Raw genomic sequence first — 13,399 nt, 5'->3', positions numbered from 1 at the left:
TGCTTCAATCACATAGTGACGAACTCACCAAAGAAGACCTTAATGCACTACAAGAACAGACAACAATATAAAATGAAAATTACACTGTCAATGGAACATCCGTTAGTGGACTCACGTTGAAAGAACTCGTGGAAGCATTTCGACATTTGGATAAAGCGTTAGAAATTTTTCATGCAGAAGATCCACATTTTGAACGAAGTGCAAAAGTTTCAACTGCAAAAATTTATATTTTTGTGTGTTACTGAGAACCAATAAAGATCGTAAAGAATCTAAGCAAACAACTCTCGACTCGTTTTTTCTAAGAAGAAACCTACAAGTCCATCTGCGAGTGTCTGTGAATCGGCGCTTGCATCTACAAGTGGTGTGTGTCAATCTGACCCGTGTCAACAATTGATGGGGAAACACTCTACCCGGTACATTGAAGAGTCTAATGCCGCGGTAGTTGTTGCAGTCATACCAGTCCTATTTCCTCTCCCAGATAGGAACGACTAGACCCCTTTTCCAGTCAGAGGGAATGGTACCGGACTGCCCGATAGCAGGCACTACTATATGCAACCCACGGATCGTGCCCTCACCTCCAGTTTTCAACAACTCCGCACGGATGTAGCAGATGCCAGCTGCATTTCTACCCTTCACCTTACTTACAGCCTCTTTGACCTCATTCAGAGAGGGCGGAGATTCGTCTATTGGTTGACCAGGAACCGCCACCCGAACACCATCTAGGGGAAGGTGTCCGCTTGGAGGGTCAACCATGAGCAACAGCTCAAAGAACTCGTCAAAGGGGCTACACCCCTCCACATCTGACACTAACTCGCCATCAACTTTTCGTATTGTACTCCTATTGGTTATGGATTTGGAGTGGAGTTTTCAGGGCTCAGTAAGCAGGCCTGAGGTAATTTTCATTAAATGGCACTCGACATCCTAAGCGATTCCTCTGCCTTACCTCTCCTCATACATTTCCATGAGAACTCTAGTCCGCTGTCTCTGAGTCCTGTATTAATCCAGGTTCCCGGATATGCAGGCAGGACGGCCTAACTCTATACTCCCCAGTGTCTCCAGCGACGCCAGACCACTCCTCGACCATAGTTTTCCAGAGTTCTCAAGAAAGCCAAGTACTTCAAACCGGTTAAAGACTGATACCTCATACCCCTGGGCACACGCATCAGCCCTGAGTTTCTCAGGATGAAACCCAGGTGGGCTACATCTCGGAATTCTCCTGGATTTGATACACAGTCTGAGTGTTACGACCACAAGGCTATGATCGGTCTCAAAGAATTCAGTTTTTCGATAACCTCTGCAGTTCTGTAGGATCTCCCAACGAGTGCTAACAAGTGTGCGATCAATCTCCTTGGCCACTCCTCCTGTATTAGTATACTATGTCCTTCAGTGTGGCTCTCGTCTCTGAAACCAAGACCCAATCCTAAGCCTTCTGGATTTTGCAAAGTTCAGAAGGAGAGAACTGTTGATGCTCCTGGTCCTAGAATCATGAAGGGAAATACATACTTCATAACCATCTCTGTCGGTGCCAGTAACCGCATTGAAGTCGCCCAAAACAATAAGTGTGTCTCGTGGTGGGGGACTTGTCAATTATAGATTCAAGCTTAACATAGAATATCCCCTTCTCTCCAAGGTTATAGGCCTCAGCAGGAGTCTGTACTTCAATAGGAGAGATAAAATCCAAGATGTGCTTCAGCTTCACAAGTACCATACGGTCATCAACCGGAGTAACATTTACAACGACGTGCTGTAATCGGCTAGATATGCCAACAAATACTCATGCGATGTGGGTCCCACCGGTCCAGCCCGACCAGAAGTTTATTCCACCTTCATCAACTTGTCACAATGTCCCAACATCTCTCTATGTCTTATTCCGAAACTTTCGAAATATAATATATATATATATATATATATATATATATTATATATATATATATATATATATATATATATATATATATATATATATATATATATTGCAGTAATTCACAAGGCACACGTGAAAATAATATGCAGTGGTTTTTTTCCTGCATATATATATATATATATATATATATATATATATATATATATATATATATATATATATATATCATATATTTTACTCTGGTTCTTATATGATTTTATCTATTCTGTTTGGTAAATATCGTTAATTTGTATAAAAAAGAATATACTTATGTCTGTGAACCATGCTCGCGACTAAATTTTGTATTTACTCCCTTTAAAATTATTGTTTTCTTTTATGATTAAGCAAATGTTAGAAAACAGTATTTTAGGACTAACCTTAAATGTTGTGCTGGCTGACTAATTTTTTTTTCTCACTCCTTTACTGTTTAAATTACTATACGAACAGCAGAAACATCATGGATAAAATAGATTTTTGAGAGGTAAAATTTGTTTAGAAAGATTTGACAATATTTTTTACTGATCCTTGGATCAATATGGTGGATAGATATTTCCATCTGGAAATCGAGATAGCGGGATATAAAATATTTCACAAGCACAGGGAAGGCAGAAAGTGGGGGAGGCGTAGCACTTTTCATTAAAAACACATTTATATGCATGATCAACAATTCGATTAGGGATGACGTGGGCACGGAAACAATTTGCGTGGAGATAATAGGCAGGAAGAAGAAAGTTATTATCGGGATTCTCATTAGACCTCCTAACCTGAGTATAGAAGAAGCTAAACCTTTGATGCAACAAGTTTTCAGGGCGTTGCAATACAAACATATTGTGATCACCGGAGATTTTAACTATAGGGACATTTATTGTGACGATCTATTATGAGATCAGGATTTTTTCTTTTTTTTTTAGATGTGGTACAATATAATTTTCTAGAGCAATTTATTACCAAGCCTACCTGGTGGAGAATACAATGGACACTGTTAACAAAGACGATATAATAAGAAACGTATTAGTGGGTGATAGACGAAGTACTAGTGATCACCAAGAAATAAAAATGAACATTAAATGGGAAGAAATGAATAACACATTAATACTTGACCATAGAAAGATAACCACCATGGCAAGGTACAACTTTGCATTTTCTCTGCTGTAATGTTATATATTTTCACGAGAACTGTTTTTAAAAATAATATCTCATCTTAATAGTAATATCTGAGGGACTTTCTGACGAAACTATTCGTCGTCTACTATGCAGTATTTTAAAACAACATTCAGCTCCACCGCTTGGTATTAGTTCCGATGACGTCATGTGTTGCGTACCACACCAAGCGTCCTGCAGCAAAGCAGTTGATATTTAGCGATATTGAGAGTTTTTCATTGTCTTTTGGGAGTAGTCTCGACTCCCTAAATGTCTCTGACGACAATCAAGATGTGCAAGTAGACGGAAACATGACATATTCAATGTTTTTGCAGTAAGCTCCTACACAAAATCCTGTACGTTCACATTACGCTTATTAGATGCCACAAGGTTTATGAACAATGATTTCTACAACGTAATACAGGTATTTTTTCACATGGGCCCGAATGTATCAGAAAAAGGCTAATTATGGTGGTTTGTTACATGGTTTTACGTAATTTGAATTACATAATTATCAGTGAGGTCGAAAGCCCTGACTTCGTCGATGCGTCGGCCGTTCCAACACCCTAAACGGCTCACAATTACGAGATCCGGATCTTATCGTTCATCTGAAAGAGCCGGTTCATAGATCCAGCTCGTTCACGAACGTTCACGAACGACAATGTTCACGAACATTCACGAATGAGTACGTTCACGAACTAGCACCAAGCCAATCCATTTCAATTAACAATGACGTCCTGTAGCGAAACAGACGATTCCATCTGCGATATTGAGTTTGTGATCATATTTTGAGAGCAATGTCAACTCCCTAAATATCTCTGACAACAGCCAAGACGAGGGAATAGACGGCATAGTTATGGGCTATCGCATTTGATTCCTCGGGGGAAATGGTCTGAACAAACAAATAATGAGCCTGTATAGTAAATAAAATCCGCTCGATTGTGTTTCACAACGCCTACCCATTCGGCATGTCTGGCTGCTTCCTTGTCCGTCAATGGAAAAACTAAACACTCCCACTCAGTCTTTGCCGCGGCTTTTGCTATCGTTCCTCACAGAACAATACTTCCCGCATTCCGTCCTCTTCTTCCCCATCTTCTTCGGCGGTTCACCATTTTCATCGGTCATTTTTAGGAAAAAAATAGTCTAAAGTTGGTATTATATAGCCTGCGGTAGTCGGCACGATCACAATGCATGAAGAATGAACGTAACCTCTGAATTCACTGTGGGGTGTACCACGAGTAGGTTTTACGAGAATGGCCAAAGCAGACGACGTTTTGATCATAGGATCAGTAATTTCAGAGTGTAATATGTTAAACCGAAAGAGTTTTGTGTAATTCATTTAGTTACTATTGAGTTTGGGAAGTACTAAAAAAAGATTACGGTAAAATTAGACACTTTTTCTTTCACAGAGAAATTACCATTTACTTCTGAGGTAATGAGGAAAGACCAGAGTAAACTTGGATACCACTCCGGGGTGGGGGTTAATAAACCTGCCTAGGTTATAAAGTGGTGATGCTGTTTCGATGACGATAGTATCACCACGTTATACTAGGCCCACTATGTCTATGATGAATAGTACCACACACAAGTGGGCCTCCTTCGGTAGGCTAAAATGCTATCATATATATTTACATAAAGTTCGCGGCTTCTCTGAAAAATCTCCTACGTTACCTGTATACGCCAACCTTGGGCGTAAAGAGGGGAACGCGACAATGACACGCGGGAACTCTCAAAGGAAGTCACTACCAAGGTCAGCCCGGAGGTCACAACGAAGTTAGGGGTCTAGAGGAATCGTACAATACCCTAACTGCTAGGGTTCTGATGAGCCAATGAAACTTTATACCCTACTGGAAAGTAAGACCGGAAACTAGTACACGTAAATGGATGACGGGTAGGTTGAAAAAATAAAAGGAGAGCTTGTGTTTGAATGAAAAGGGGAGAAGCAAACCTTAGGACTAGGTATAGTGAAACGGCTAGACTGGTTAAAAAGAACACACACACAGCAAAACGTAACTGTGAAATTAAGGTTGCCAGGCAAATAGGATCTAACAGCAAGAGTTTCTTTAATCTCCACAGAACTAAAAACAAGGAAAAGATAGGGCAAATTAAATTCGAGGATGTCTTGATAGATACAAAAGAGAAAATGAGCGAGGCGTTAAATAAATATTCCCTCTCATTATTTACAAGAGAGGTTAGATATAGTATCTGATTGCAACCCGATCTTCAGTGGGGAAGAGAGATATAGACTAACTAGCATCAGCATTAGCAATGAAGATGTAGTAAAACAGATAGACTTAAAGCTACAAAATATCCGGGTCCAGAGATTATTTTTTCCGACAATATTAAAAGAATGGAAATTTGAAATCTGTGAGCAGGCAAAGGGTGATAAATCTTCTATGCACAAATACACACCGATCAGTTTGAGGTTAGTTATGGCTAAAATGTTGGGCGTATTGATAGCAAATAGTATGAGGGATCATTTAAGGAGGCATAATCTGATTCGTGACTCACAGCATGCGTTCGCCAAGGGTAGGTTGTGTGTGACTAATCTTTTATCCTTTTACACTACTGTCTACAAGGCAGCAGATAACAATGATAACACTAATTAGATCAAGGTCCCTGGCATAGTAGGAAAGGTGTTTAATGGGTTAGTGCATGGACTAATGACAGAAAAAGCGGGTCTCCTTTAACGGTGTAAAATCCAAATGGGGTAGTATTACTAGTGGAGTTCTTCAGGGCTCGATTTTGGGTTCCTTATTGTTCATTATGTATATAAACGACTTGGACAATGGGATTAATATTGATATTAGTAAGTTTGCAGATGACACTAAAAGAAAATGCTGGGTATTGAAAGAGAATCCTCATAAATTGTTTGCATGGTCAGAGAAATAGCAAATGGACTTCAATATCTCAAAATATCGTGTGACGTAGGAATACACAATCCAGCTGATATGTATAGCTTAGATAACGCCATTAAGAAAACTGAATGTGAAAATTACTTAGGAGTGTTATCAAGTCCTGATCTTAAATCCAGGTAACCGTGCATTAGTGCTAAGAATAGGGCTAACAGGACATTAGAATTTATTTCTAGGACGGTGACAAACAAAACTGCAGAGGCAATCATTAAACTCTAACTGGCTATACTTAGACCCATCCTTGGTTATGCGGTACATTTTTTGTCTCCGTTCTATAGAACGGATATTGATTTACTAGAATCAGTACATATGGAAATGATCAAAATTATACAAAAGATTAAAAATTTACCACATGAAGACAGACTTAGGCACTTTAACTTACACTCTCAGGCAAGATGGAGAGTGCGGGGTGATCTAAAAGAGGTATTCAAATGGATCAAAGACTTTAACAAGGGTGATGTAGGCAAGGTCACCATACTAAAACAGCAGGGCAGGACTCGCTGTAATGGATATAAATTGGACAAATTTGGATTAAAGAAGGAAGTGGGAAAGAACTGGTTTACCAACAAAGTGGTTAACGAATGGAATAGACTTATTAACCGTGTAGTGAGCGCTGAAACAACTGGTTGTTTAAAAGAAAACTAGACAACTTTATGGATAGTGTAACCATTACTAACCATCACCTACCACGCACGTGATCCACATGCTTGCAACATAGCACTCACTCCCCTCTTGCTTACCTTGCTTTCCCAGAACATACATCTAACGCAGCAGAAATCAGACAAACAAGATATTGCTGCCAAATGTCACCAGACTAACCCATTAAACCCCCTTTATTATACCTATCCCTATTATATTACCCATAAGCTAACATATATATATAACATACCTAACCATACCCACCAACTATACGACTAACCCTATATATAGAAACTACCACAATACATAGAATAACAAGACTAACACCCTTACTTAAGACAACCCACTAACCCCCTATATTAACCGACGATAATGTAACAAAGACAGGAGAGCTGTGGAGGTCAAAAGCCTACCAGCAAGAGGGCTGAACAGGTCGATGAGCCTGCCAGCCAGGTGTGCCCTAGGTCAAGGCCTGGCACTTATCATATATTGCCCACAGGACCCATATATACTCTGTTGTTAATAACTCCAAATTCTGTTGTTATAAATAGAAGAAACTCCAGTTTTGGAGTTTATCTCGCCCGCATTAAGTCCACCTTATGTAACCTACGACAATCACCAACCAAAAAGGAGTTACAAAAGGGGTGACAGGTGGTAAGGGGCATAGAACTCCCTAGTGTAGGACTTATGGTCTCTTGCAGTCTCCTCCATTCTTATGTTTTTATCTCACTCCTCTTTCTTTCCCTCTCCCTTTCTTTCCCCATGTAGAGTATCGACATCATAAGTTTTGTGTAGTCGAGTCAGTATCGTGTGGGGGTGGGGGGGCTTAGTGGCACCCCTACGGACCAGAGACATTCCCTCTCCCTATGCACCTCCTTCTCCTCTCGCCTCTTCCCTTCCATCTCGCTTTACTCCCACCCTCTCCCCTTCCCTTTCCATTTCACTTTCTTCTTCCCATCACTTCTTGCCCCTTCTATTCTCCCTCTCCCCCATCATTTCTCCCTCTTCTCCTCATCGCCCCTTTCCCTTTTTATCCATTTCCCCACCCGACTCTACATTCTCATCCTTGTTCTTTCCGTCTTCCGTCCTCTCTCTCTTTCTCTCTCTCTCTCAAAAAGAAAAAAAATTCTCTTTTCACCTTATTTTGCCCTTCCCTTCTCCCCGTCCTTTCCCTTCGTACCCCCCGTCTCCCCCGAGCCCCCTTCTTCTTTTCTCACACTCCTTTTCCACTTCCCCCTCTATTTTCCCTTCACCATCCTGCCTCCTCTTCCTTCGTTCTCCCTTCCTCTCCTCCCGTTCCATCTGTTCACTTTCCTCCCCTTGATTTTCCTTCCTTCCTTCCTTTGCCTCCTCCCTTCCCTACGTCCCTTTTCCTCTATCTCTTTAATTTCGTTCTCCTCTTTTCTTGCCCTTCTCTCCCATCCTCTCCTCTCCCTTCCCCATCTCTCTTCCCCTTTCTCTCTCTTATTCCGCATTACAATTTCCTCTTCCCTTTTCTCCCTCTCCTTCTCCCTCCCACTTGCCCGGGTCGTCCTCCCGGGGGAGGGACAAGGCAGTCGAAGTAGTAGCAGATGCGTCCTCTGGGGAAAACTTCGACGGCATTCTCCGCCCTGACTCTGCATCGATAGGACAAGGCAGTCATAGTTACAGCAGTCCCGTCCCGTCTCGTCCCTCCATACTTGTTGCATTTCCACATATCGTATCATCTTTGCGTACCACCTAGTGATACGATACGGTACAACATGGTATTGTACCCACTTGTTGCGTCTCCGTATACAGCAGGCGGATACGCAACAAGAGGGCACAATACCCTGTTGCACCGTATCGTATCACTAGGTGGTACGCAAAGATGATACATACATACATATACCAAGGCTTTTTCCTCCTTCCAAGGGAGGTAGCCAAAAAGGGAAAGGCATAAAAACACTCCCACCCATTTCAGCATGCAGTCGATACTTTAGGGTCTATAAGGGGCGCCCCTACGGACCAGAGCCACACATCATTTTGTCTATGATAGAAGAAATTCTGTTCATAGAGAAATGATGACACTTTTATACTACGACTGTCCCTCCGTTATGCTGTCCCCCAACCCCTTGTTGCTGTCCTGTACCATTTCTCTGAGTATTCTCTTTCTGTGATGGGGGAATTCCCTGTGGTGGGAGAAAAGAATACTGCCACCAAGTATCCCACTTGGATCGTAAGAGGTGAGAAGAAAGGGACGGGGAGAGGGACTAGGCATCCTTCTCCCTGTACGCAAAGATGATACGATACGTGGAAATGCAACAAGTGTGGACGCGGGTTTCGACGGCATCCCCACCCCCGTCCCTGTCCTTCCCTCCCCACATGTGAGGCGGGAGAGAGGGAGCCAGACGCCCACCATGGTCCTCTTCTTTCTAGAAATAGGCCCACCCCGTCTCTGTCTTCTGAGCGACGTTGAAACAGGACATTGGCATGAAGTTGAACGTATAGATACTGAAAGTCCCTGACAAGATGCTAATCTCGCATTTTATCTTATCACATTGTATGATTTGTTGACATCTATTTTTAGATCAGACATATTTAGCTCCAAGAGGCTGACCAAAGGGGGACGGGACCACTCTTACAGGGGGAAGTGGTGACAATGTCGCGTCATGTTTCTGCCGCACACTGAATCTCTTTTGTTTCCTTCCTTTCTTTCTTGGTGTGTGTGTGTGTGTGTTGGGGGGGGGGGTGACCTTTCCGCATTGTCAGAAAATTTGGCCAAGTGACCCAACGAGGAAGAAGGCGTGTTCATCGAGGGCTGTCTCATCATCACCATCCTCTCCTTCGATCAACGAGAAAAGATCATTATCTATTACTATCAGCCAACCAACCACGCGCGCGCGCACACACACACACACACACACACACACACACACACACACGATGAAAATTGTCCTCTTCATTTTCTTCTGTGACTTTTTTTTTCTGAATTCACTGATGCAACACAGACATCAATCCAATTTTTTTTTATCTGAGAGAGAGCTGTGGTAGGTTATGAGGATCGTTGCCGGCCACTGAAAGGCTGCAAGTTCTCGTCCGGTCGGCCACCACGCATGATAGGAAATTCATGAAATAAATATGCACATTTTTATGTGACATGTATTTTACAAAAATACATTACAACTTATTTTCTATTTTGGAATATATACAGAAAATTATTTCTTTGTCATAGTCATGCATTTTTGTAAGATACATGACTATGGCAAAAACCTCTCTACCTTAGAACATATATAAAAGCTTATTTCTCTAACATAGACATGTTTTCACGTGATGAGTTATAACCGCTTAATGGGGAAGGGTTTCCATTGCCAAAGCTGAAATTCCAAGTCAGCTTTTATAGGAATGTGAATCAAAGAAGTGACAAGTATGAGAAACGATATTCCAAGTCATCTAGGCTTGGTATTCAACAGCCAAAAGGAATGATTTTATAAGCGTCTATTTTGACATGTAGCTAAATGTTTGGTTTTTAAAAATGATGATCTAATGTACCCCGGTAATTTGGTTGGAATATAAGTGACCTCATTTCACTAATACCAACCACTAAGGCCAGGCACCTTCTTGAAATTTGCACTTCCTTCCTCCCAGCCTCATTTGGTTGTTTTGGATTTGAGTTCGATCAGCTCGAGAGTTTTCCCTCGGGTTTCCGGCAGGAAGGACGTAGAGACGAAGGCTGCGATCAGACACCATCCGGCGTAGACCCAGAAGGTACCGTAGGGCTGGAGGGCTTTGTTCATGTAGGGAAACGCGTAGACCATAATGAAGATGGAAAAGTAGGCAAATGAATCAATGAACCCGCTGCCAAGTGACCTGAAGGCCACAGGGAGGGTCTCTAACTTCATCAAAAGAACGATGGTGACGCCGTAGAAGACACAAAATATTTGCAGAAGGGCAAAGACAAGAGGCAGGAAGCTAAAATTGGTGAGAAATGCCGGGCTGTCCACTTCAAGCTGGATGTAGAAGTAAGCTCCCATGCACGCCATGTTAACTGCACCGCATAGGAAAGAGACAAGAAGAACCTTTCGTCGGCTGATCCGCTCGATGACGATGATGTAAGTCACACTTGTTAAGCTCCTGACGATTCCCAGTATGATAGTGCACAAGGAAGGGTCGAGCCCTTCCACCACACTCCCGAAAATGTTCAGGGCGTAAGAAAATATGGCCAAATACCCAGACCACTGTGATGCAAAGACGGTGAATGCTAGGACGAGAAGTCGCTTTAAGAGAGACCAGTCGCGCAAATGGAGGAGTTGGGATTTGAGAGTTGGCTGGGCTCTGCTATTCTCAACCGTTATTTTGATTTCTTCCATCTCGTCAGAGATGTCACACTCTTGTCCCCTGAAGAACTTGAGAGCCCTTTCTGCCTCTTCATAGCGTTTGTTACTAGCCAGCCATCGTGGAGAGTTCGGAAAAAATAACAAACCCAGGAGAGGTGGAACTGACCCCACAATGCCACACACAAGCGTCACATGCCGCCAATACATGGACGCTGCCGCGAGGCCAAAAGGGAGGAAGATACCCCCACTTCGTACAAATGTAATGATACCGTCTAGTGTGCCCCTATATCTTTTATCGGCGAACTCAGCTACGTAGGCGTGTGGGGCGACGGTCAGGATTCCCAGGCAGACCCCATGGACGACACGCATTACCTGCACGACGATAATGACATCGGTGAAGGATATTGCGAGCCATGATGCTAGACAAACGGGTAGGGTGACAAGCAGTGTGATGCGTTGCCCAAGGGCCACCATCATCACGCCAGAGATGAGGCATCCAGCAACTCCTCCCATGTTGGGTGAACTACCTGCAAAACAGACGACACGGGTGTAAGTGTTGCCCACAAATGTCTCGCCATGTCATATTTAAGTGTAATACATGGAAATAAATTTCTTGGTAAACAATGCATTGCATCTAAACCTTGCCCTTTGTGGGGACCAGTGCTTACGCAAAGTCGTGAACCATAAGATCAAGACCTTATTGTGAAATTTAGATATCTTCAAAGTAAGACATTACATTCATCACTTCACGTGCTTTCACCACAAACCACGTCAACGCTTGCATCAATACACCAAAGTCTACATAATTTCCCACGAGTTCTCTTGCTCCGCGAAACTTGTCATTTTCATGGAACTGCCTAGTGTAGGCCTTATGGTCTCTTGCAGTCTCCTTCATTCTTATGTTCTTATAAAATGCTGCGTGTTCTGTAGCCACTGAGAACATACCTACTTGGTCCGAACGGCGTGTCCGCGGGATCTCCATCAATTCTTTTGAAAGCCTCTCCAATCACCGTCCAAAATGGCGATCCGCGGCATGATTAACAGAATAATTTTCCTGACAAATCATTCAACCCAAAACAGATCAACATAAGATATTGTACTATTAAAATCTAGTAGAGAGTGTAATCATAACAGTTACCAATTAATTGACTATAAAACCGAGTCGTGGAGATAAATCTTGAAATAAACAACTGAAATTAGTTTTATGTGGTATCTAAAACAATTCATAGACAACAAAATTAAATGCCTCTCAATCTATCAAGCCATAATGAAGGGCATAAGTATACGTGGGAAACGGTGGTCGAGGGGAAGGTGGTTGAGAAGGCATTAATGGACTATGTAGTGGTATCCAAATGGTGGATTGGAGGAGTTCTGGGTGTAAGTGTTTTCAGGGGAGAGACTAGGGAATTTTTATATTATGATTTGGTAGAAGGGAATTTATCAAGAGTGGGGTAAAAGTGAAAGTGGAAAATAAGTAGTAATAAAAAAAAAAAAAAAAAAAAAAAAAACGCCCCCCTACCCCCTCAGAGTTACTCCAATGAATTAAAATAGTTATCCATTTAACACACTTTCAGGGGCTTTAGTTAATATGAAAATTACAGGTGGACACTGCAAATTAGAGGATTGAATCCAAGAGCCCCGTCTATCTGGGCCACGTCAGCGATGTAAAGACGAAATTAGAACTTCGTCAGACCCTGAAAAGAAGCTATCGTTATGTGGGGGAAAGAATTTAGGACACTGCCGCCGGCTGCAGGTTCTTAATGAAACATTAATAATTGTGCTCAAGGTGACTGATGACCAGTACTGTACTGGTGGAAAGCAGTGTTCACGGGCTACGGGGCGCGCATTACCCCCAATTGGGCCGGGCCACGCCTGTATACGCCACCATATACATGATGAGTAATATCACTCACTCACTCACCCCACTCACTCACTCACTCACTCACTTGTCCGCCCGACTGTCCGTCACCAAGCGCATCCTCTCAATCTTGCTGACTGGGCGGTTGCCGACTCAGCACTTCGTGCCCGTGCGAGCGGCACTACCAAGCAACAGACGTGCGAATGCACACGAGCATCCCAGTAACCACACAGACATAACACACAAAAAGACGTATATTAACAGCCACCCCCTGGATATATATATATACTAAGAATTATATTTAATGATGATTTGTAACCCCAGGATAGTAACCTTAATTAATGATTATGGTCTCGCATACACAAACTCTAAATGATAAGTGAGTATGGCAACTCGAGAAGTGATGACCTAATCGTTTCCGGAGTTTAAAAAGTCAAGAAGCGCGGACCTCCGAGAGGCGTCGGTCCGATGATACGTACAGAGACATTAAAATAGTGCACTGTGGTTTACAAACAGTGATATTCAGATAGCTTGGAACTAATATCTCGACAGATAGACACAAACAAAATGATAGTGTTCAAGTTATTAAGTATTTATCATAATTGAAGAAGTGATTGACATTGTGTAAAATATAGAAGAAATTGTGAAG

General features: G+C 42.3%; 1 protein-coding gene across 1 annotated transcript in view; it reads right to left on the bottom strand.

The window, feature by feature from the left end:
* Positions 1-9,699: 9,699 nt before the first annotated feature.
* LOC143035204 (facilitated trehalose transporter Tret1-2 homolog) overlaps positions 9,700-13,399 on the bottom strand; it is a 10,192-nt gene continuing 6,492 nt past the window's right edge. Inside the window, exon 3 of the mRNA XM_076201927.1 lies at positions 9,700-11,419. Coding sequence (XP_076058042.1) covers positions 10,206-11,419 — 1,214 coding nt within the window. The 3' untranslated portion in view covers positions 9,700-10,205. The remainder of the gene's footprint in view (positions 11,420-13,399) is intronic.

This window comes from Oratosquilla oratoria, chromosome 18 (genome assembly GCF_046742065.1).
Source record: "Oratosquilla oratoria isolate Oo_2021 chromosome 18, ASM4674206v1, whole genome shotgun sequence".
NCBI lineage: Eukaryota > Metazoa > Arthropoda > Malacostraca > Stomatopoda > Squillidae > Oratosquilla > Oratosquilla oratoria.
The sequence above is the reverse complement of the archived record's forward strand: the minus strand, read 5'-3'. Positions and strand labels throughout refer to the sequence as shown.